The sequence below is a fragment of the Crocodylus porosus genome, unplaced genomic scaffold (genome assembly GCF_001723895.1).
Source record: "Crocodylus porosus isolate Cpor-Errol unplaced genomic scaffold, CroPor_comp1, whole genome shotgun sequence".
Lineage (NCBI taxonomy): Eukaryota > Metazoa > Chordata > Crocodylia > Crocodylidae > Crocodylus > Crocodylus porosus.
Window position 1 is genome coordinate 90,072,171 of NW_017728931.1, and position 26,345 is coordinate 90,098,515.

General features: G+C 41.8%; 1 protein-coding gene across 2 annotated transcripts in view; it reads right to left on the minus strand.

The window, feature by feature from the left end:
- The window catches only part of TMEM117 (transmembrane protein 117), a 415,971-nt gene that overhangs the window by 376,399 nt on the left and 13,227 nt on the right, over window positions 1-26,345 (minus strand). The window contains exon 2 of one of the 2 annotated variants that reach the window (XM_019543346.1): window positions 24,312-24,616. In XM_019543346.1, the coding sequence (XP_019398891.1) occupies window positions 24,312-24,588 (277 nt within the window). In that variant the 5' untranslated portion in view covers window positions 24,589-24,616. Of the gene's footprint in view, window positions 1-24,311; window positions 24,617-26,345 lie in introns of those variants that run through there. The other variant, XM_019543349.1, reaches the window with a different exon arrangement.

A 26,345-nucleotide genomic window follows, 5' to 3' on the forward strand; every position in this document is an offset into this window, starting at 1 on the left:
TCACTGGCACCTGTACCATCAGACGCGTCTACGCTGCCGGCGGCACCATTTACAGCCTGTCATCTGCACCAGTCACCACTCCTCATCACATCACGTGCGAGGCGGCAAAGAATACTGCTACCTGGCTCCAATGCGGTCTTGTACCCCTAGCTTCATTTAACCGCATAGGCCTAGGCATCATGCAAGAACAGCTCAGACTCCTCGGTCTCCAAATCAAATGCTTAGGAAATCAGACGCAAAAAGCCATTTCCTTGCTTTCATATCAACAAGACCAGCTCATAGACTATGTTATGCAAAATCGCCTTGCGGTAGACTTTTTGTCAGCTAAAGAAAACAGAATGTGCTCCTGGCTCACCAAGGATTACCCATAGTTCGAAGGTCGGTGCTGCTTCTATATCGAGTCCATTTCCCACAACATCTCTGACATCATAGCCGAAATGGAAGACATAAAGATCGCCGCCCATGATGTGGAAAATCTTTGGGACAATCTTGCCAAAAAACTCCCCTCCCTCTTTGGTTTAGGGGACTGGAAACAATTTTTTTGGTCTTTTCTTGTCATATTGTGTTGCATTGGGGTGATAATGTGTTGCGCTTGCACCTTGTTCAAGTATGCCCTCTCCCGCTTTTCTGAACTCACCTCATGCATTAGTAACGTAGAACACCTATCGCAGGTAACTCCTACCACTAGTGATGATGACCTCAGCCTCATAATCTAGGCTGGCCATGGCCATGAGGGGGGATGTCAAAATCCCTACTCAGAATATGGCCAGGCCAGGCAAGCCTCTGGCAGGGCCCATCGACCAGGTCAAAAGGTCTCTGAGCAGGCGGAAAATTACCAGCTACAGCCAGGTGGAAAATTACCAGCTATAGTTATGCAGCAAGAAACAAAAACCCGCCAAAACCCACAGCAACACGAAATATAGCAAGCATGCACACTTGCAATGATTGGATAAAGTTCCCGCCAGAACTTTTATAAAAGGTGCAACGCTCCAAGCGCTTATCAGAGGAACCACACGACCGAACCTCAAGCGACAAAGAGCGACTGGACTGATCACCCAGGAGCTGCCTCCCTTGGGGTAAATCCCTGAGCGACCTTCAAGCCTGCCGAACGGAGTAATCCTTATCTCTCCAGCAACAAAGATGGAACTGGTGAGCTGCTGTGCCATTTTCCCTTAAGCACTGTAAATAGTTTAGTGTTAGCTTTACCTTATAAGGACTTTTACAGCTTAGTTTAGTTTGTTAGGTACACTACCCTATGCCGCCTACCCGGCCTGGGACTTACCGGTGGTCAGCCACACCAAGCCCTCGGGCTTGAAAGCAAGGGATCACCGCAAACCCCATGACCCGATGACCCCTTTGTATTCTCACAAATAAAATTTTCCATCATATTGTTATCCTGTCTCCATGTCCTGCGTGCTTCCCTTCCCCATTGACATTTGCAAACTTTAAAAATCCGACAGCTTGAATTTGTTGCAGCCCAGGGGCTTGATTTTTCTGTTTACAACTGGTGGTGTGGGTGAGGCTATTAGGGGTTGGAGGAGGCCTCATAGGGGACCCGCGGTAGTGTGGGGACCCCGGCACCAGAGAGGGTGCAGCATTATGGGGTGCACTGACCCCAGCCCAGAGTAAAGGGGGCAGCGTGAGATGCCGCAGATGGGGACACCAACTGATAAGTGCCAGAGGCCATGGTGAGAGACAAGGCTGCAGAAAGCCCAAGCACCAGGGGGTGCAGAGGGAGACAAGGGCTGTGGCTAAGACTGAACAACGTCTGGTACATCTGTGAGGCTTGGGGCATAGTACAGGGGTGGTTGGAGCCACGCATAGCCCATAAAGCTGGGGTGCCCGGAACCCCATTATAGACTCGAGGTAGCAGGAGGACTGTGACCAAGAGGACAAGATGCAGCCTCCCTTTAATTTACATAAGATCAAGACGTGGTGGGCGAGAACGAGGGTGCTTTAAAGCAAAATTGGCATGGTAGGGGGTGCTAGGGGAGATCACGGCCACCCCTAGGACCCTGTTCTGTGACGCTATATATCTAGTTATATCTCAGGTAGCTTGCTTACAAGTATCATCCAGAGGCAGGTGAAGCTTCCCTCTGGAGGCAGGCAGTTCATTGATCACGAGTGTCCAGAGAGAGCAAGTTTCAGATGGTCCAGTTCTTCTCTCTGGGTTTTCATCATGACTCCTCCTCCTCCTCCTCCTGGGCAGTTTTTAACTTATATAGCCCTTATGATCTCATTTACCTGGTCCAATGTAGGCCAGCACCTGTTGGCTGCCAGCCAACCAAATTGAAATGCATCACTGGTTGCTGGGCAGACTGGCAGTCTCTAGCCCACTAGGGAGTCCAAGCCCCTCACCCAGGTATGGGATGCCAGTCATGTAGGCAATAGGACCAGGTTTCCTCAGGAATGTATCCAACTCAAGTTACCTAAAGCGATAGGGTACCTAAAGAGATACTAACCGAACTGTCACGGAGCAGAGTTGTTGGGGAGAAACAGAGGTGGCCTTCTGCCACAACCCTCACTTTACAGACGAGGAAACTGAGGCTCAGAAAGTTGACAAGACTTGCCCAAAGCCACCTGACATGCCAGTAGAAGGACCTTTGACTAGAACCCAGGAATCTTCAATACTAGACCAGTACTCTGTCTATTAGGATCCACTGTTTCTACAAATGCAGCTAATGATAAACTGGGTAAATTATTAAACTAAATGCAATCTCTAAACAAGTTCTCAGTATGATTTTTTTTTTAACATATTAGTAAAAAAGTTGTTCTGTCCAGACCCACAGTAGGTATAAACCCAGGAATTCTGTTGAAGTCATGTAGCTATAGTGATTGGCACCATGGCTTTTACAGTCTCAGGAAGAAATCCATTCTACTGATATAAAATGCGAGTATAGTGATGCTATCTATGTTTTATATATTTATTTATTCTATATAAATGCTGCCCTTCCCAGCAAAGACTCCCAGCTGCTTATAATAAGAGAACAGAATAACTTATAAAATAGGAAAACAACAAGTGAATAATATAACTTAAAAGGGAACATAAAACAGAACCCCCTAAACCAGGGGTGGGCAACTTAGTGAGTTTTGGTGTCCTCTTGACAGCCACATCTTCCCTGCCCCCTTTTAACAAAAGGTAAAAGGCACACAAGACATCTGTTTCCCCCCAAAGCTGTAGCACATCCCAATTCCCATCCCCAAACCAGGCCCTGTCCGCAGCACAGACAACATATAACTGCTGATAGGGTGGGGGGGAGGAAACTCTGCACCACTGCCCCTGTTGCTGCTGGAAGCTGCATCTGGCTGAGATGCAACCCCACATCCTGTCAGCACAGCAGTGCCATCACCCCCCTGCTGCCAAGCCCTGGTTCCAGCCCCACATTCTGCACCCTGCCACCAGCACAGAAATTATGATGCCACCATCCTCTCTGCTGCTAGGTGCTAGCTGTGGCCAGGCTGCAGCCCCACACCCCATGCCCCACCATTGGCGCAGGAATCACACCACTGGCGCAGGAATCACTGTCACCACCATCTCCATGACTGCTGAACCGGGTCCAGCCAGGCTGTAACCAGTTGCCCCAACATCAGCCCAAAAATCTGGGGAGACATATGCTTGTGCCCTCCTGCCCCCCATGAGCTGCCTACGGTCTGCAGATTATGCTACTATCCACCAAACGCAGAGGAAGCAGCCCCGAATGGATGGTGGCATCAGCTGTGGACAAGCCCAGCAGGTTCCGAGTAAAGATTGGGGCATCTGCCCAAGTCCACAGCACACAACCACTGCTTCCGCACTGGGTGGAAGCAGTCATGGCCACCCACCCGATCACAGAAACTCAGAAAGATCACAACACAGCAGAATCTTTTTGACACTGAGGATTACTATTTGAAATCTCTGGGTTTAGCTGATAAATCATGTGTCGTTGTTTGCGCATTTAATAGCATTAATACTGTGCAGTACCCCAAGGCACCCTTAAAATAGATCTCACAGCAACCATGGCACTCTGGTTGAAAAAGAATTGCTGTAGTTGTAATATCTATGTGTCGCAGGGCACTGAAGTGCCTGCTCCTATAGAAGGACAGGTGTTGGTTGCCGGGGCAACCACAGGGGTCAGCTGACCAGGAGGGGGCAGGGCCGGGCATATATAAACAAGCCAGGCTGAGACCAGAGTCAGTTTCCCTCTGGCAGTTGTGGAAGGTGAAGCTCTGTGGGAGCAGACCGAGTTGAGGAGCCTGATGGCCTGAGCAGCTTATGGGTGAGGATACCAGGCAGAGGAACCCCTGGCAGGGATGGAAATGATAATTAGCCAGAGGGCTTAGGGTTTATGTTTTAGCCAGGAGGCTTGAGTTTGAGTTGGCGGCGATTGGCTGATGGTTTTGTTTGTTGTTATACCGGAGGACTGGGTGAGGCTGTAGGGGTTGGAGGAGGCCTCATAGGAGCTCCCCAGTAGTGTGGGGGTTCCTGGTGCCAGAGAGGGCACAGTAGTCAGGTGCCGGAGAGGCCACAGCAGTTTGGGGCCAGGCACGGCTAAGACCACTTGAGCCCCAATTGAGAGGGCGAGCGGACCGAGGGAAGCCCTAGGGAGGGCGAGCGGATGGAAAAGGGTCCACTGGGGGCCTTAAGGGAAAGGCAAGCCCGGAGGGCGTCCGCAAGGGCGCGGAAAACAATAATCGACTCAACAATGTCTGGAACATCTGAGAGGTTTGAGGCGTGGTATAAAGGATGGTAAGAGCCACGCATAGCCCATAAGGCTAGGTGCAACAAAGATCAAGCTATGTAGAACAGGGCCCAGGATAAATAAGAACACTGTGTCCAAGGGGACAACAAAGGCAGCCTCCCTTATAATATTTTTGTTCAAAGACGTGGCGGGCGAGAACAAGGGTGCTTGAGCACCAACTTGGCACAGTCCAGGGTGCCAGGAGAGATCACGGCCACTCCTGGGTCCCCGCCCTGTGACACTGTCTTTGCTTTCAGTTTTTTCCCTGTTATCTAAATATAATTCTTAGCCAAGGCAGTGTTAAGAAATTGTAATACCTAGGCATTATGGGAAGAATTAATAGTATAGTTATAGCAAGCAGACAGGCTTAACTACATAGTCTTTTCCTCTTGTAACTTTCATTAGACTTTAATGTCATTGTAATTGTAGGTTTTGTGCTGACTGATATTGTTACATTAGGTAGGCACAATTTGTGCTGATGCAGTTCAAAGGAAATCTGAGTAAACATAGGTAGCCATTTCTTGTAATGATGTGAACAATTTTCAAAAGCCAGCAAACAGCTGAAAAACTTGCTTTGGCAACTGAAAAAGACAACTGTGTTACTTGTAGAAGTGCAAAATGATGAGATCAGTAAGTGGCTACACTGCCCATTATACAAAATTAGTTTATAAATCTCTTCCCTCTCTGGATATTTTCAATGTATAATTAATTGTATTGATTGAAAGATACATAAAATAACTTTGGTTATACACTTTGGTGGGCTTTTTGCATTAAAGGTTTAACATTTCTAAGAAACCTTATTGTATCCACTGCTAGTAATACAATATATTTAAAATTCTCATGTTTAAAACTAATTCAAAATCATCCTTCTTTCCATTACTCAGCATATTTCATTTTAAGTCTACTACAGAAACAGTAATTTATAGTGACATTTTTAACAGCAATTAATAAAAACCAGGTCTCTTTCTTCTGAGTTAACTAGAATCCAGACTCTTCACAAACAACTATTTCTGCCTTTTGTAGGGAGGGGGGAAAGTACCAGTGCAATGCCATCATTTATCTCTGGAGGTCAGTGTTGTAATTCTTTTCTCTCAATATCAAGTTAATGTTTTCGATCCGAGCCCTCTACAATGGAGTTTGTGAAATTAGTCAATTCAAACCTTCTACTCACTGAAAATGGCCAATTTTTTTTTTTTTTTTTTGAAACTACCACAAACTGTTCACTATTTATGAATGTGTTATTTATATTAGTTTGACAGGTAGCTTTTAAGTATCTGAATCTATGGATTTTCTTAAATCATCCACTGTGTTTATTTCTGGAAACATATTGGGATAAATTCTTGTCCTCTGAACTACCTTCTTTACTCTGCTCAGGTAGTAGTAAAAAGCAGAATCTGACCAATGCTATGTAAGGCAGAATGCCTGCAGAGTGGGAAGTGCTCAGCAAGCACAAAGCCAGGACATCTGGTTTCTATGCCAAACACCATGCCCTCAACATGTTGTAAAGAGTACATCAGAGATAGGACAGGGTGCATCAGACATAGAAAGAGAGAGAATGCAGCTGTCTATATCAGTTCTTAGCTTGCATATGAACTTGTGGTAACCTTAGCTAGCTAACATAAATTACAGCAATCAGTAACCCCCTTTACACTGCAACTTTAAAGAAAAAGGAAGAAAAGGATTTTGTCAGCTAAGCTGATGACAGGGAAAATGCAAATAAGGCAAATGGAACCTATTCCAAAAATATGTATTTTATATACTCTTGCATACTGTTTGTCTTTCACTTAAGTGACTTTCTGGTGGTAGCAAAATTCTGAAGGTAAAGCCTTGCTTTCATTAACACCTCAAGCTCTCCCAAAACTCACCCTCTAAATATACCCACTTGTACATGCAAGGACAAAAGGTAAGAAAAAGTTTAAAGACAATTGCAGATATGCCACTGTCTTCATTACCTCCTATTGTCAGGCCTACAATCTCTTTTTTTCTCACTGTATTCCTGGGAGTCCTTTCTTTAAAGCAGTGGTCACCAACAAATCAGTTGTGATCTAATGGTGGATCCCGGAGTCTCTTGAGGTCAATCCTGGGCTGGAGAGGGGCTACACATGTGCGTCCATGTGTGCACACGCCTCCCCAACCCAGCAGGTCCGCCGTGCGGGTGGGAAGGGGTAGAGACCCAGAGGCACATGTAGCAGGGCTCGGGACACAAAGCCCAGCCCACAGCAGGAGTCAATTCTGCTGCGCACAGACTGTGGGGGGCATGTGCGCCCCCCCAAATGGGGTGGCACCAAGAACTGCCGTTCCAAGGTAGGTAGCAGGACTGGAACAGGGGCAGACCCTGCACAGTCAGTGCAGGGTGGAAGATGGAGTCACAAGCAGCTCATCCAGGGGGCATAGGGAGGAGGAGCACACAGCCAGGAGGCATGGGGAGCACGTGCCCCTAAATCTGCCCATGGGGCAGGGTGGTACGGGATGTGGGCTGTTCCTGCTGGGTTGCTCTTAGCTGGGCTGTGCTCAGGCGAGGCGGCGGCAGTGGCACTACAAGCAAGGCCATGGAGGGGGGCCACAGCCCTCCCACACCCCACTCCCAGAGCTGCAGCCGCCCATCTCAAGTGCAGCATGGGCTAGGCCTGGTGGGAACAGCCCGGCAAACTCCTCCTCCCCCCTGAGGACATGGGGACCAGGGGCTGGTGGGCATAGGGGAGAGCAGGATGCAGCTGCAGGCTTGAAGGCTGCACCACACTGTTCCCACTGGGCTAGCAGGCAGCTGCAGCACTGGGAGCAGGGTTTGGGGGCCTATGGCCCCCCTCTGTGGCCTCATTGCCAGAGCCTCCACTGCCTCCTGGCCTGAGCAAAGCCTGGCCAGGAACAGCATGGTGCCACCCAGCCCGAAGCCCATTCCGCCCCACCCCACCCTGCGGGCAGAACCAGGGGCATGCAACCCTGTGTCCTCCCAGACTGCATGTCCCCATTCCCCACAGCCCCCAGATAAGCCACTCACGGCTCCTTCCCCCTGTTGGGAGGAAGGGCACAGATCAAGGCCCCAGCAGTCAGGGAGGGAGTGGCAGCTAGGGCTAGGGCCTCAATCTTCCCTGCCCTCCCTGCCTTCCCCTCCCCATAGACTTACCTGCTAGAGTTGGGGGGTAGATCCTGAGTTCCCTTTAAATTCCAAAAGTGATCTCTGACCTAAAGAGGTTGGAGACTACTGCTTTAGAGTATGTTCTTTACCCTGAATTCATGGAGGATATCAAAAGAAAAGGAATCAGTGCTTCCAACTCAACTAACCTGACAGCATCTTTGAATACCTTTTTGTAGAGCACTTTCTGCTAGAAAAGAGAGAGGCTTTAGTCCCAGGTGAAGCCTTTTACAACTTTTCAACAGGACATCCTGAAAACCCATGCAAAAGATGATATTGCAATGTGATAATTCATGAAACTTACCATAAGAGGGCAGAGACCAGTTGAGATTTAAATTTAAAAACAAAAAAATTAAGATAGAAAATGATGGGGAGGGGGATAAAAAGCAATTTTTAAAAATAAAAAACTTGGATTTTTAAATGTTTAAATCATTTTAATGTACATTAAAATGAAGTTTTCATTTAAAAAAACCCTAAATTCAAATTTCTTTTTACAATGATACAGCATAGTCTAAGGTATACATTTATTATAAAATAGTAAGTTAAGTCAATAAGCTCCTGCTAAAAACTCTGGACTTAAAGGCTGATTTACTTCTCTACAAGAATAAGGGGGGGGAACATCTAATTTTGCTTTAAAAATCTGGCACAATATTTCATGTCTTAGGATAGAGGTGGGCAAAATGGCAGATGCGGGTGGTAGCTGGACTCTATTTCCCAGTAGTCCCTGCCCACGTTGCTGCAGCTGGTTTCCATGGAGATACCAGGAACAGTGGGGCAGTGACAGCCTGAGTTTCCATGGAGACTGGCCCCAACAGTGTTGGTGGGGCATGTGGCTGGGTGCTAGGTGCTCTGGTGCTAGGATTGGGATCTTGTGGCTAGAGCTAAGGTAATCCACTGCCTGCACACCCCTGCCCAGGGAGTGTGAGCATAGGATCACAGCTCTGCCTCAGCTCCAGACCATGCTGTCACTGGCACAAGATCCAGGCCCTGGAGCAGCTCCCCACCCAGAGGCACGCCCTGAAAGCACTGCTGTGGCCAGTTTCCATGGAAACCCTGGCCCCACATTGTCACTGTCCTGCCATTCCTGGGGTCTCCATGGAAACTGGCCACAGCAACATGGGCAGGGGATGCTGGGAAATGGAATCTGCTGCGGGCTAGATCTGGACCATGGGCCAGACTTTGCCCACCCTTGTCTTAGGGGCTTGACCCTGCCCAGGATGCAGGATCTATTCCACTGGATGCAAAGGATCAGCAAAGTCATCCCAGGTATTAGAACCTAATGTTGTAAATGTAGCAAAGATGAGGAGAAAATTAAAAAAGATATTGAAGCAAGCCTGAAACATAGCATGTGATGCAGTGCTCAATGGCGCATCTTTCAGCCGAAGATTTAAGTACTCCAGGAATAAAGGAAAATGTTGAAATGGCAAAATACTTCTGTAAAAACCAATTTGCTTCAGCTTCACTGAGAGCTGGGGGATCCAAGCTAACTTTTCCCCCAAGATGTACAATTGAATTCAGTGGTTGACTGCTTTGAGCTATTTATTGAGAACTAGCCTATTCAGATGACAATCTGTGAAGAAAACCATGACAAAACTGATGGAAGTATCACAGCTAGAGCAGTCAACACTGGACTAAAGAAAAAAGCAAAAGATATGCTGAATACACGAAAATCTTTTTCCATAGCCTTGGATAAATTACAGAAAGCTTGCTGTTGCACTGCAGATGCTGTTGAAATTCAGAAAAAACTTCAAGAAACATTAAAGCAAGAAATACCCAACAGCAAAGTTAAATTGCAGGCAGTAAGGAAGCAGATGGATCAAACACTTACTCAAACCTCATTTTCTTGCCAGTATTCTTAACACAAGGTACCAGGTTAGGTGCTTAATTACTGAAGAGTAATCAGTATTCTAGTAATCTACTAGTAACCTACTAATCGCCCATCAAGCAGGCCAACCATAATAAATGTCAGGGTTCCAGGTGAACCATTCAAGCAATATATGTTTTCTGATGCTGTTTTAAAGAAAGTCACCCCACTGAACTAGCAAACATCTCTAGCAAAGCACCTGGAACCAGACTTTGTTAAAATGCTAAACCAGCTTTTACCAGCAGTCGACTCTTCTGCAGGTGCATAAAGAAATTTTCTTCATTGGAATGGGTTAATTCAAAGCTGAGAAATCAATTGGGAGTTTAAAAAGTAGGACAGTTTTCTTTTCTCTTCCAGTTTAAGAAAAAAGGGGGAAAATGAGATTTATGAGTTCTAAAAACTTGAAAGGGGGTAAAAAAAAATTTAAAATAAAAATCAAAACAGCCTTGGTAAAAAGAATAATGCAAGATGGAACTTGAGCTCAAATGACTTTTTAGAAGATTTCCCCAGGGTGCCCTGAAATAATTGGTTTAATTCACTAACCACAGTTCTTACTTCTAATACCATAACATTTAAAACTAGTGTTTAAAATATTAGTTAGTTGTAAGTGTGCACATTTTCATAAGAAAAAAAAGTTTCTGTATCCAAAACTTAAAGTTTTGTTTAATAAGTTTGAAGTGCAGGTTTTACGTGTTTAATTAAATTCAAGTTCCCATCTAAATGCAGCTTGATATAAATACAGGCAGTCCTCAACTTACAATGTTTTGAGTTACGTTTTGCACTTACAACGTTTATAAATTGACACCCTGTTTCAACTTTCTGATGTCAGTTTTGACTTTATAACGCATGATCCAATGCCATGCCATGCCAGCGAACAAGTTTGCTGCGTCGCCCATCTCCTGTCTGTCCAAACTTCCTTGTCTGCTTTCTTAAAGAAAGTGTTCAAGACTCCAGAAAAACCTGCAACCAAGACTCCTGATAAGACTCCAGCCAACTTCCCTTCAAAAAGTCCAGCCAAGTCACCTCAAAGAAGTCCTTCCAAATCAATGATTGCTATTTACAATATAAATACATTAATGTAGTTATATTACTCATCTATAATGGATTGAGTACAAAATTCTAGGTTATTCTTGGTGAAAATAGGGTATCAGGCATTAGTTCAGGAAGCAATCCCCCATAATATGGTTTCCTATGGGAAAAATCAGTTCTGAGTTGCAACACTTCAACTTAGAATTGGTTCCTGAGAACCGCATGTTGTCACAAGTCTGGGGACTGCCAGTGTAAGCAAAAAGTGAATAATCTAGGTAAGAAGAAATATATATACATACACAGGCAACCCCTCCCCCCTGGAGAGCCAGTATTTTTCTTTAAGTTGCTTCCATGGATAATCCTGGATTTTGTGGTTTCCACAAAATTCATGGAATTGCAAATTGAGTAGACCCCAATTATCAGAAGACTAGAGTATCATCCTGGAAACAAGTGGAACTCCTGTGACTTTTAAACTAAAAACTGGTATGCAAGCCATTATTGTACCAGACTTTATTTTTTAAAAAGTCTGGCATATTTTTTGAAATATTGTTTTTAAATACTGAATTTTTAAAAAATATTTTTCCTAGCACATTTTGTTTTTATTTGAAAACAAAATCAAGGATTCACAGCAAGCAGATAAGGCTCCAAGCTGGCAGGGGGAAGTTAATTCCTACTTTTGGCACATGTCAGATGGAGATAAAGTTAAAAAATTGTAATGAAAAAATTCAGTTTGTGATGTACCAGGAAAATGTGTACCTGTATTATGACTAAAGACCTGTCAGGCACTAGGTCTTAGGTCTTTTTCAAAGAAGATGCATCTTAAAGGTGTGACGAAGAGGAGTAGGAGAAGACAGTCCCGATGCTGCCTGAAAGCGGGCAAGAACTGGCAAGGGACTAAAGATCTCACCGGGAGCTGCACTTCCAGAGTCTTTTCTCCATGAAGTTAAAACGGCCCCAGAGAGGGGCAGAGTTAAAAGAAGACCCAGACTGGGGAGAAGAGAGTGATGTGGCACAGGGCAGTGCAGGAGGAGTAGAGGACAACAGCTGGATCCCAGCTTGAATACCCTAGTTCTTTCATGTTTCATTTGCATATATTTTCACAAAGTCCTCTAAGCTGTTATGATCTTAGGAAATAAATTCAGTGCTTTCATATCTCCATACATCCAGCAATCCCCCCACTTGCATGGCATGGGAGGGAAGCCCCATGCACTGGAGCCAGCTACCTTCCCCACCCCAGCCAGCTCCAGCACATGGGGCTTCCCACCTGTGCCATGCCAGTACGGGGAGTGCCAGCAATACAAATAGCCCAGTCAGGGCTGCATTCCTTACTGCAATGTTCAGCGCTGGCCAGACCCAGGCACTAGCATCCTGAGCACCCCTGCCTGCTGCTGTCCCTACACCCATCCCACCCAACGAATGCCACACACCTGCACCTTACCCCCACAACCCCCCACGTATACATAACCCCAACATACCCTATGCCCCCACCATACATACACACACACCCCCTAACCACACTGCCCACACAATATACAAGATTAAGAATTAATTTTGAATTATTATGCAATTGCCTCTATATATGATATGCAAACACAAATCATGCCAAAAATATGTTTTGTAATAAAATGAAAATATGTTGTAGTAGGTGTTTGACTCTTCGTGTATGATTTGGTTTTTTTTTCTGGTTCTAAGATGGCAACCCCCCCTACCCCCCAAAAAAAGGAGTATTTCCAAGGGCAAAGGGAACGGATTTCCAGTGGCAAGGTCAGTGATTAGGGATCAGACTTCTGGTCCTAAGATGGTAACCAGGGGATGGGGCAACTGCCATACAGCCCTGGAAACTCACCAAACCTTGAGTGGCCCTCCACCTGAAATAACTGCCCACCCCTTGTCTATTATAACACCCATGGATGGACACAAACATGTCTGCCAGTTTACATGGCACTAAAAGTTGGTGCAGTCAATTAATGAAATCTTCCAAGCAGAGGCTGGACTTGCTGCATACCATCTGGACACTTCTGCAAGAGTGAACCAAACTGGAACCTTATGGTCAGTAAACAGTACCTCTAACAACTGAATCTGAAGTGGAAATCATGCTGACCTTGTTTCAATGCCTTTCTTTTCCTGTGGATGCTAAGTCTGTTCTATGCTTTTCCAGGCATTTCTCCTTAATTTCCAGAGTTAAAGATGGGTGTTCAAAGAAATGAGAGAGAGAAACTACTTGTAAGTTGCCAACTTTTCTGTCTGTAAAATGACCCAACAGAGTTCACTAAAAAGAGTTTCCATATAAAAATTATAGTTAAACTGAACAAAAGTCATAGGAGCACAAATCTCACATTGAGGTTCTAAGATTCATAAACACAAATCCCATTAAAGCCATAAAACCTCCATGTTCTTCTGCAACAGTAGGCTTCAGCTTCATTATTATTTTTTATTAGAGATACTCTGTATCTCATTTACTTATGCCTACGTCTTCACTAAGGCTGACAACCACGAGAATGTCATGCCAAGGCATCAAAGCTAATATAATTCCTATGTAGAAAAAAAGAGAGAATGTAAATTCATGTTACAATAAAAGCCAAACCCTTTCAGAAAATTAAATTTTAAATATGTTTATTTTGCCTGAAAAAGAAAGCAGCTATAATACTCAAGAAAAGAACTAGATTAGAAAGTGAATATTTACACATCATACCAGGAGTAAATTCATCCCCTTGGGAATGGGAGAAGAAAAAATTTGTGTTTCTGATCAGTCAAATATTCAACAAAATGAAAGGAACTTTTACAGGCTGCAAAGAACGTTTCTGTGAAAAGACAGTAGTGACAAATCACAATAATCAGAGATGCAAGATAAAAGGCCAGATCATTGACTTAAATGAATCAGAAAGAGGTAATTAACCATGTTAGTCTGAAGTCACGCAGAAAGCAGGATACAGTTGTGCCTTATAGACTAACTGATTATGATCAGCCTAGCTCCCTTGTGAATCTGGCCCTATATCAAAAGCTAACAGTAAGAAAGCAAGCATTTAATTTAGAGCTAAGCCATGGTAGGTTAACTTTTGCCTCTCACAGGGTTAAGGTATGCACAAAATTATTTACCATAAAGCAAAGCACAAAGATATTTATCATAAAGCAAAGTAAAGCTCTGGCCCCTTTTACATCTCAGGAAGTTCCTCATATAACCATTACCCTAAGAGAAAAAGACAAACCAGAATGATAGCTTCTCCCTTTGCTTCATTAAGAACAGCTCTTATATTAGCATCTTTGCCCTTCTGTGGTCTTTTTCTTGGCAATGTAATTTATGTAATACGCTATACATCTATGATAGCACTTATCTTCATTTGCCCAGATTTTTTGCATACAAAAAGCTTTCCATTCAAAATCTAAGTTTCTTCTGAATTTAAAGTCTTTGAACACAAATGTCTACAAAATTGTGCAGTTTAATTGACTGCATTCTTAGCACTAATCAGGTTTGAACTATCCATATAAAATGCACAATTCAAGAACAAATAATTACTTTTCTCGTTTTGTTTTAGGGTACTTAAATATAACATTTCAGCTTAACTTTTTAAAGAACTGTAACTCATCATTTGACTTGTTATAGTCACTTGGTACCGCTAGAAGGTGCTCTTCTACTTGAAGATGACTACTTGCATTCATTCTTTTTTTCCCTAAAAAGATTTTCTTGCCCAGTAAGTACAGTTGTTCTTTACGGTTCTTTATACATGCACTTTCTATGTGCTCCTGTGCATGTAGACATGCATTCCATGCATGCAAGATCATTTTAAGCAATAGCTTTTGTTAGAACCATATTTGCACCCCACATGCCCCGGTGTCTACCATATCCTGACTCACCACTCAGTTTCTTTCTTCACAAATAAGAATTCCAAATGAATACAATTCCAATTAGCTGAGATGGAAAATGGACTGTGGAATCACTGTGGGAAAACACATCTCAAAGAACCACAATTCTTGCAGGAAAGGTAACTGCTTTCTTCTACAGGTAATTATCTACACAGTTATTTTGCTAAAACAATACAATAAAGCTGACAAAATTATATCTAATATAATAATACAAAGATATCATTTATGGTTATTGATAAAAGGAATGACGCTTTTCAGTCATGGCAGTTATCTCATTCCTGAGAACGCGAAAAAAGGGGTGTGCTTAAAAAATTACCGAGAGATAGACTGTATCAGAATTGGCATCTAATCTGGAATCCTGTATCATAGAACAGCAGGAGAGAAATTTAACAAAATAGCAAGTAGCAGGTCTCCATATTTCAGATGTGGATATATTACCCGGATTATCATCGGAAACCTATTTAGACAACTTCTGGGTGAACGTAGACTATCTATATAGATGATAAGAAGCTTAGACAAGTAGAAATTGTTTCAATCTTTTCTTAAATAAAAAGATAAAGCCCTTGCCACATCTAGAGTAGGAAGCTTTGTATCACCGATAGCGGAATGAGATTTCAAGGGGGGGAAATGAAAGATGCACTGACTTAGGTAAAAGTCTGAAACTACCCTAGGAAGAAATTCAAGATTAATCCTAAAGGTGACTTTGATTTTATGGAATTGGATATACTAAGAATTTACTATGAGAATCTGTTTTTCAGCAACTATTCCAACTGAGGTAACGGTTGCCTGATAGGACATTTTCACAGCCAACTGATAGGGGAAGCTGATAGGGTACTGAAAAGTGTCCCGTTAAACCAGTCATATCTAAACTGAGTTCCTGAAAAAAAGAAGACTATAATTCTTAGGAAGATGCAAGTGAGATGCTTCAAAATGATTACTGTATTTTTTCACATACAACACAACCCAGAATATAATACACACCTTGTTTCTGAAAAGCAGAATAAAGAATAAAAGATTTTTTTCCAGAATTATGGTTGCATACAGTAGGGACTGTGATGATGACTACAACAACAAATGAAAGGACTGGGAAAACAGGTAGGGAATTAGGAGGGGAACAGAGGAGGGGGAAGGAAGGAAGGGTCGCACAAAGTCGGTCCACTGCATGATTGTAACAGTTAAAGGTGATGGTGACAGACATGAGGATGCATGGGCACGCAGAAGCATGATGTGCGGTATGGTTATTGTAACAGGAATGAGAATAACATAACTAAAAATGTGTGGCTTGGACTGTCAAGTGAACCATATTGGTTACAAGACAGAGACAGAGGGACAAACAAGACAGATAAAGGACTACCTGATCTCCCCACATTTAATTTTCTCTGATATAGCAGTGAGAGGGGGACAAATTAATGGCAAATCTCCAATAATTTGATTCTATATCTGGCAAATTATAACAAATTTATAAGTTTTCCATATACAGGATCTAATTATTGGAGGGGTCAGGTTATATTCAGGGTAATTTTATATTCAAGTAAATATAGTGCTGCCACAACAGTTGCTCTGAGCAATTAGTCAGGTCATCAGATGCAGTGATCCTGGTCCAATATTGGATCTGGGAGAGTGTCTGGAGAAACAAAGATGACTGGGAAAAAGGCTGAAAGACTCACCAGTTTAGATACTCAAAACTGTCCAACCTATTAGAATGGCACATCCTGCTTCAGCTTTCTGAAAACTCTGGGGTTAAGGAGAAATAGCTCAAAAATCTATTCATGGGATCTGGCAAAATAGGTTGTCTATAGAACAAAAGTTACAAAGCATGCATACATGTTATACATGTGCGTGGGATAACACAAAGGAAATTAAACTGTGGCTGTAGGTTGCAAAGGTCAGTGAAAGCCAACTATTTTTACCCAATTTTTGCTTGGTTTATGCATTGCAGTGGCTTTAATGTTTTTTTTTTGTTGGCAGCTTACAGATAACGCTATTCATCATCTCCTGCATTTTAAAGCTCCATTTTCAGGCCTTTAACAATGAGCTATAAATAGTAAAAGAATGCAATTCAAAGTGCTTTCAAATGGGGACTCTGATTCACTGGTGCCTTGTAGATTTGGTAAAAATTTACACTTATGGAATTTCATTCCAATTTGGTTTGAACAGGTGCAACTCCACAATGTAAAATTCTGTTCTAGTGGGGTGTTTACATTGCACCCGTCTATTGTGAAAGCTTTGTAGCTTGGCAGTAGAGAATCCTTCTACTTAGCACCAAAATGCAACCTTATTTGGAGCAGAACACAGCAGAAGGGTGACAATAGCATTAATATCACACTAGAAAACCAAGAGGGATGCTATATCTAAATCAAGCTACATAGGCAATTTTGCTTGTACAAACAGTATTTTGCTTGTAAAAAGTATCATGGTATTATTATCTATTACAAAAGATTATAAAGAGTTAGTATGACATTTATTTTATACTTAGAGACCAAATTACATTTGCCCTAAAGCCCACAGGGACAAAATAGCAGAAGCATCAGGGAAATGTGATAGCCATCAAAAAGGTGAGGTCTACTTTCCTGCCATTCTCTCTCTCCCTCTCCTGGCAGGAAACAAGCACTATTCTCTCTTAAAATATATGAGAATAAGAAATGAAGAAAAAGATGCTGTGACTCTCTTCCTAGCCCCTCTGTCAGCACAGGAATCACCACCAGGAGAAGAGCCACCCCAAAAAGGCTCTACCTCGCAGCCCTGCTCCTTCAACCAACTTTAAGTCAGAAGGACATTTTATAACGTATATACTACTAAAACAGTAAATCCTGTCTCCCTTCCTCTCTGCCATAGTAGGTAAGGGCAGCACAGTCATCATGAACAACAATTACTTATTTCAAGGAAAAGATTGTCTAGTCTAATGCACTGGCAATCTCCTTTTCTTGGGCTCAACCCCAGCTAGTATTACTGTCATCAATATTTTTTCCATTGTTGTGCCACCAAGTTTCCTGCACATCCACCAGTGCTCCAGAAACAGCTTGCTCTAGTTCCTCACACTAAAGTACAAGGTCTTCAGCAGGACTAAGGCATTTGCAAACCTTTCCTCCACTCCAATCGTCCAAAGACACAACCTACTACTTTACCTATCACAGTCCAAAATGGTTAGAAATCTCTAAAGAGCAAAGCATATGTAAGAAACCAGATACCAGGTATCTACTACTGATCCTCTGTCCAAGACTATTATCTATACAGAGCCCTGAAGAAGACAGTACTACAGTACCTGCACCTAAAAAATAGCTCCCAGAAAAAATATGAACCACTGGAAAGCTCAGGATTTTTTGCTCCAAATAAAAGATGTGCTTCTCCCATTTTGCCTTTTCTTATACTACTGCACAGAACTTAATCAGCTTAAAGAAATGTTTAACAAAATCTCTACAAAAACAATGCCCTATACTGCTGGTGTTCGACCTTCTGGACCTACGGGCCAAATGAGTGGTGCGAGGCCAGTCCTTGAGCCAGATTTGGCATAGGATCAGAGCACAGATTTAGTCCACAGGTATAATTTAGCACACAGACCCAGTCCTGCGCACCAGTGTGCCAGATCCATCCGTGCACCTGACCAAGCCTGTCTAATCACACTCACCAGATCTAGTCATGTATCTACCCAACCCTGCCCAATACAACTAGCTATGCACCCACCCAACCCTGTGCGCCAGATATGGCCACAGAGCAACCCTGCACGTCAGTATGATCTAGTGCATAGGGCCATGTCATTCAGTCTACAGGGCTCCCCTGGGTCCAGAAATCTGATTGTAGGAAAATAGCAATTAACGCTGCCACTGCTCCCCTGCCACCAAATTTTCAGACCCATGGAATGTCCTACCAGCCAAATGACATGGCCTTACAAGCTAGATTTGGCCCACAGACTGTAGCTTGAGCACCACCACCCTGTACTACCCACATAATTTGCAGATCAGGACAGGATAGGAAAGATGGCCAACCACATATAATACAGAGAGGCACACTGCTTAATACAGTACTAAAAAGGACTCCAATACTATAATGACAAGGGAAATATAAGAACCTATTCATAGTCAGAACTGCTAAAAATAGGGGTGCACTGATAGAGATTTTTGAGCTGATGCCAACAGACGATTTGTAATGAGCCATATCAGCCGATACTGATCCAATTCTGATATGCAACCCCACAGCGCAGAAAGTAGTGTCCGGCTGGTAAATCTGTTGTAGGGGAAGGAGAGAAGGAAGAGGAGTAAGAAGGTAAGATGTTAGGTTTCTAAATGAAAAGGAAGAAATTATTAGAAAATTTTGTTTTTCATTTATATTTAGAAGAGCATTTGTTTCCTCCATAGTGAATGGAGTTTATTTTTAAACCAAAGCTGATTTCTGGCTGTAGGCCCAAACTGGAATCCAGTAAGCTTACACTTGTGTGGCTGGCTACATGTTTTTATTTATTTATTTCCCCAATGGATGGCTTTTGAAAACCCTCAGTCAAATTCTCTTATGGAAAGGGGGATGGGAAAGGAAAATTATTTTAGTTAATTTCTAATTAGTCCTCTGGCATATATTTTGGAGAACCAAACATGTTTTGTTTAATCTAGAATATTCAAGTGACAACACTGAAAGGGCAAGCAGGCCATGAAGCAGTCAAGAAAGACCTTGAATATCTTCAATGACATTCACTCAATTGTTGTTGAAATTCACACAAAATGAGTTACTAAAGAGAAGAACTTTCACCGACTCATTACCACAGTTCGTATTTGACAGGGGCATCAATGCAAATAAAATACAATACCGTGATGGCATTGCTTCCCACTTAGTGATAAATGGCCTTGTACTATATGTTAACGTGCTTTGTCTATCAACTTTTGTAACAAGATGCATCTAGTTATTTCAAAATATTCATTAATCAGGAACAAGTAAATTCACTGCTTATTCCAATATCAGTTCTCTTTGTATTTAGCTACATTTTCTGTACTTAGTACCTTGCTGTCCTAGCTAAATTCTCTTCTGCATAACAGCCCTCTGCATATAATATTCTTCACTTCCTCAGTTATTATGCACTCTAATGTTATACTTTAAAAGATATTCCCTTTCACCCAGGGACAGGTACATTTCAATGGGTGGTTAAAGTATCAGATTATACATTTTGTACACTACTTTAAGACAATTTGAAATAAAGACACTTTAAAAAGTCAGGTCTTCCCAGTCAACAAAACAAGTAGGCAATCAGTCTTAAACATACTTCTGTGCCTTTTAAAACTGTAACTGTCCTTCTAGGACCACAAAATAATGCAATTTCAACAGAAAAAATCTTGATTCAGTTTGATTTGGTATTTGTTCCAGTGGTCACAGACTTAAGTTAAACCTAAAAAACTGTATATTTTAGGCCTCCATATTGCAGATTCAATAAAACCTCAGTATTTGTTTGTCTCCACTAACTGTCTCCTGTTTTAAACAGAAATACCTGACCCTAGTTACTTATAAAGTCATGTATATGACAACAGTTTACCACTATGATATTCAATAATTCCTTTCCAAAAACAATGGACAGACAGCAACTAAAAGCTGTAAAAACTTAGGCATATTTGTTAGCCGTTAAGCCATAATAACCAAATTTTATTCAATCTTTGCATCTTTTATGGTTTTGGATGACTAACTACAAAAAATGCACGTGGTATGTGTGGGTAAGTGTGTTATCTTAGGAGTATATCTTTAAACCAGTGATTCTCAGCCAAGGTGTCTAGGCACCCTGGGTTGCCTTGAGATCATTTCAAGGGTGCCACATGGTGCCACATGTTAGCACTTGTACATGTGCAAACATGATCAAAGAGGAATCGATAGCATTAAAAACATTGTGAGTTCTTTGCAGTTCCTTCTGAGTTCTATTATTTTTCCATAGTCAAAAATGAGTGAAAACTAGCTGGCATTTTGAGGGGTATCTTGAATCTAATAACAGGTGCTTTGATTTTAAAAAATGTTGCGAACCACTGCTTTTTCAAATGTTGGTGTATTTAACAAGCATGCATGAAGTGAGAATTATAACTAAGAACCCCAGCCAAAATATATTTTCCACTTTTTGGATATTATGTTTTTAAGAAATATTTGCCATTTTAAGTACAGGGGCTCTTTCTTAAACTGGTAGAAACTACTAAAATGGAAGAAGCATTTAAGTGCTTATGCTGGTTCTCGTTTACATAAGGTTGTTCTACCACACATTATACCAAACACTACATTTTAGGCCCAATCAATGCCTCTGGAATCAAAAGGATTTTGGCCTGAGTTAAGTTTTAAAAATGGAGCCTATAAGATACAAAAATGCAGAGATGTGAGCTGACAATGTGTGGAACCCAATTTGAATAAGAGGTAAATTTTCCACTTCACTGACTGCTGTGCATTTTTTCAGATGATACCCCAAAGCAATGTGATACATGCACAAGAGCTGATTCAGGATTATTTCTGAGTCAGCATTTAGAACTTTGAGCGTGATTTTCAGATGTACGGTTTCATTTAACAGGGGTCATTTTGTAAGTTATTTTTTCTTTCATCAAATTCTATTTCCCTCCCCCCCAAGTCTAGAGTAATTATCTTTTAAAATGCAACAAAGAATGACAAGTACATCTCCCTATTCTTCCTTCTTCTGTATTTTCGTATTCATCTACGAACTTACAATATCAAACGTAGAATTAAAAGCATAAAAGAATGCTGGAATTAACCAAATATAAAAGGTACTCAGAGATTATTCATGAAGAATATAATAGTGAACAGCCAAAAAGCACTTCTGAAATTCCATTTATTCTTACTGAACTCAATAAAGATAAGAACTCCTAGATAATGCCTCTACCCATTGGAGACTATTTTTATAAATATAGAAGTATCCATTTCACTGAAGGTGGTAGGAGTGGTAATTGTATTTATGTATTGTACTCCTTATACAGGTTATCATATGCTTTCATTTTAAGTCAGCAGAAGATATAAGAAAGACCTTACAGAACTTACTATGCTCAATGGCTTCACTGTCTATTACTAAGAAACAAAATACAGTATTTCAAAGGAAACTATTACAGTCAAGATATGAACTTGCTAGTACTTTCACAGACTTTAATAATAATACATTGAGTGGGGAAAACGTCATGCCCTTATTTCTCCATTAATTCAGGAAAATATAGTCTAGAGTTGGCTCCCAGGCCTGTCACACACTCTTTATGCAGAAGTTTAGCATGTTTCAACCTAGTCTCTTACTTCTATAACTCAAGGTAACAGTAATTTTTTAACAACCAGGTGTCAAATTGGGGCACATACCAGGATTCATTTATTCTAACTCTCCCATCACAAACAATGGGCAAATTCACCAACAGAGGATATGGGAGGAACAGAGGAAAAAAGGAAACAAAATCTTTTTCAATCCCTTTCATCTAAACTGAACTGAACTGCATACAGAAACTGACTAAACTCTCTCAATTTCGCTTTGCAGCCTGATTTTGAGACAAGATTTTATACTATGAAATTAACTTGTGTTGCCTAGTTTCCCTTCTGCAGAAAGCTAGGAACAGGCTGCATGGAGTAACTAACTCCAGTTCTCTAGGAAATGGAACTAGGCAGAAAAGCAGCAATAAGGTAAACAGCAGGAAAAAAAGCCCATGAAACCGAGAATAAAAAAAGAAAGGAGGATAGAATGATAATAGAAATGAGAGACAACAGACAAAGAAAAAATGAAATGAAGAGTGACAGGCTATAATGCATCTTACTTGTAACTTACAGTAAACTAAAATCAGTTCTTGAAACTGCAACACCAGGAGGTATTGAAGGAAGAACTTAATAAAGCAAAGAACTGAGTAGCAGATCATTCTCCAGTTCTGCTGCTTACTTAAGATATATATACACTGCAAAATAAAAGTGCATCTGTAGTATAAGTAGGCATATCCACTCTAATTTTCATGTTGCCAGCATGGATTACAAGATTAGTAAAGACCAGGCAACACACAGGTTTCAATGTGGACAGGACAAGCCCTTTGGGGATCCTGTGTAAATACTTGAGTTGCTTACCTGTATTGAAATCCATGCCAACTTGTTTTCACTATTGCTGTCAGCCATGCTAGCTAGATTAAAGCTATCTCAGATATGCAGACCACCCAAACAATCAGACTTTTCTATGCTGCACAGACATAATCTTTGGAGTTTGCCTTCTCTATGATCACGCTACAGTACTCCTGTGTAGAATACACAATACACCATTTACACACGGATGCACAGATCAGTCTTTGTAAATAGTCTATATTTAGATACCGTGTTTATTGAACAGTGATTCATAGGTTATAAGGGTGAAGGGACCTCCCGTGTAAGTCTGACCATAAGACTTCCTTGAATTAATTTTTGTCAGGACAAGAACATATTTTAGAATAATGATCTATCTTAATTTAAAAATTGCAAGAGATGGAAAATGCAATGCACCAGTTAACAGGTTATCTCAATGGCTAATGACCTTCTCTTGTTAAGCATGTGCACAGTATTTTAAACTAAATATGGTTAAATTCTATGTTCCAGCACTGCAACATATTTGTCTGCTAGTTTGAAAAGCCATTATTGAATTATTTCCACTCCACACACACAACTTCTTGCAGAATGATCAAGTAACCTCTTAACCTTCACTTCGAAAAGCAAAACAGACAGAGTTCTTTGAGCCTCCCACAATAAGGTATATTCTCCAGTCTTTTAATCATTCTTACAGCTCTTCCCTGACCTGTCTCCAATTCTCCAACTTCTTTTATTTAATTGGGGATACAGAACTGAAAACTGTATTCCCTCAGTAGCCTGACCAGCGCTCAACAGACGTAGTATAACCTCTCTACCCCTACTCAAGATTCTGCTGTTTAAGGAACCGACTGCTTAAGCCCTTTAGGCCACAGCATCAAAATCTGATCTCATGCTCAGCTGATCATCCACCGTGACCTCAAAGCTTTTTTTCACACACACTGTTATTCAGGACAGAATCCACCATACTATAATTATGGACCACATTCTCTGTTCCTAGACGAATGTCTTTACATTTTCCAGATTAAAAAGCCATCTGACGCTTATCTTCTTTTTCTCTTAATATAGGTTAACCCAAATTAATATGAAAGAGGGAAGAAAATGATTAATCAGGCACTTTATGGGAAGGTGCTTTTCTAACAATCCCCACTTTAGTTTTGTTAACATGGAACAGAGGAATTACCACTGCATCACTCAATTAGGTCCAGTTTGTCCTGTATCCTGTCTCGAAGAGGGGCCACCACCACGTGCTCCAGGGAAGGTGTAAGAACTCTGTGGCAGGCACAGGTGGATTAACCTGTCTCCTGACATCCCACCCTAGGCAAGGCTCATCCTTGTTTCTAATACTTCAAATGCGGTTTAAGCCCTGACACAAAGCTGAATATCCCTTCCAAAATTTGGAGTTATTCATTATGACAGCTCAGGATAATCTTGATACCCATATAAATATCCAATCCCTTTTTACATCATGTTAAGTTCGAGGCCTTAGCAAGGCCCTAGCATAAGCAGACATTAATTTTCACATGGAGGTAATCTGTGATATGACTTCTTTCATTCTGTATAGCATTACTGTTATTATAGACAGTTTTTATTGCAAGAGTTAAAAATTTGTAAAAGAAGCAGCCATAAGGTGCTAGCATTAACAGTAAGACATCTAGTGAATCAGAAAACTTACCAAACAAACGCTGATGGAACAAGAATTTCCCAGCTATCAGTCCTGTGAGAATGGCAAGTAGCCACAGAAACACTTTTAAGAATCTCCAGCCACCTCCTTCAGGGTATTTATTTGATACAAATGAAAAGCAGTTTCCAACAACAATAACATTAGCTTCCGTTTGACTGTGAGATACTGGATCTTCAGCAAATATTAAAAAGTTAAAGAAAATCACCAGGTAAGCCACAACTAAGCGAGACCATGGATGCTGGAAGTAGTAACGGAAGTCTTTATCCATCGTTGAATACTCCAGTGCAGCTGTTTGCCTGTAGAAAAGATATATATGCATAACGTCATAGAGCTCAACCTTCAATGCAGAAGCTGACTACACATTTCAAAACTGAAACCAATATAAAATCATATTGATTTGCCTTTTATGGTTAGACTGGTTCAATGATAAACCATTCCAATCAAATGCACTGTTAGACCTAGGTAGGGAAAAGTGGTAATTTTCTGCCAGTTTCAATAAAACCGAAGTATATTTTAGCAAAATACTTGTATTTAAAAGCCCTACATATTCTTATTAAAGAACAGTTTCTTTAACATGATCATGGCACACAGTCATCCAAAACTTATTTGGATGCATGAAATTCAGGATGTCTTTCTTAAGCACTCCAAAAGGTATTGCAGAGCCTCCACCAATTTTTATTGCAAAAAAAAAAAACAAAAAAAAAACGTTCAAAGCAAACCTATGACTACATATATCCTACCCTTTTAAGAACCTGGACTGAAAACAAAGTGGGCCATTGTTTCATCATCTGAGAGCTTTACGTGCATAACTCCCAACAACAGAACTGAAGGAATGAACTGACTATCCATGGAACAACTCCCAGAATTAATCTGCAAGAAGCCTGATCCAAAGCCTGGTGAAGTCTTTCAGTTAGCTTCAGTGGGCGTGGCATGAAGGCCAGAATGAAGGGCAGTCATATAAACAAGACACTAATTTCCTGCACCACAAACAACTTTGCAGGAATACAAGAATTATATTTCAAACTCTGACTATTTTCTTTTGCTAAACGACAACTGTGAAAAATCCAATGGAACGGGGCATAGCCACGTTACCACAAACTAAATATTTGCCTTTCTTTGTTCACACCAAACTAAGCATTTTATGTAACCATATTATTTTGTATTTGTCCACAAACAAAGCTCCTTCTGTTGTGGAATAACTACAGTCGTTCAACGAAGCCCCAGTCCAGGGAGGGAGGAAAAAAGAGCAACCCAACAATTCACTTCTGCAGCATCATCTTCTGATAGTACTGTATAGTCTACAGAATGGCACTGTACAGGTCTTCCTGGGTCAAATGACCCAAAAAAGAAACAAAACAAACCCTAAATGGGCAGTCAGAGAGCTCCATTGAGTGTTTATGCCAGAAACATTTAGGTGAGAGATAACTCTGATAAGAAAGGCTCCTTCTGTAATTATGTTTTTCTAAAATTCATCAGTTGGGCATCCTTGTCCTGCCAAGTCAATTTTATCCTGTAGCATTCAGATGATACAACTGCAGGTAAATTAATGAAATAGATGCAACCTAACAAATGATCTTAGAAAAGGTGCAGCATACATGCACACCTTCACAAGTTGATAAGGGAGTACAAGGAAAGGAAGGGGCGGCGGGAAGGAACTTTGTGAGGGAGGAAAGGGGCTGGAGGCAGGAGGGTCTCATCCACCCAGTCTAGGGCAGGGGCTGGCTCTCCAGCACCCTCTTACTTTCCACTCGATTTGGGGGGTTTTTTGAGTGAGGAAAAATAACAGGGCAATTCTTTGGTCACAGCCCCCCGAGAAAGCCTGCAGCCGTCTGGATGACTTCGTGGATCCCTATATGAAACCTCTGGGTTCATCTGGGGAACGGGATTTAGTGACCCTGAAGAGGACCTCGCGGGCCCAGGTGAGAACCGCGAGTCCCGCCCCGCCCCGCCGTCAGGGGGCAAAGCGCACAGGACAGGACATCCCGCCCCTGCCCGCCTCCGGCTCCCGGGGCCGCCACCGCCGCA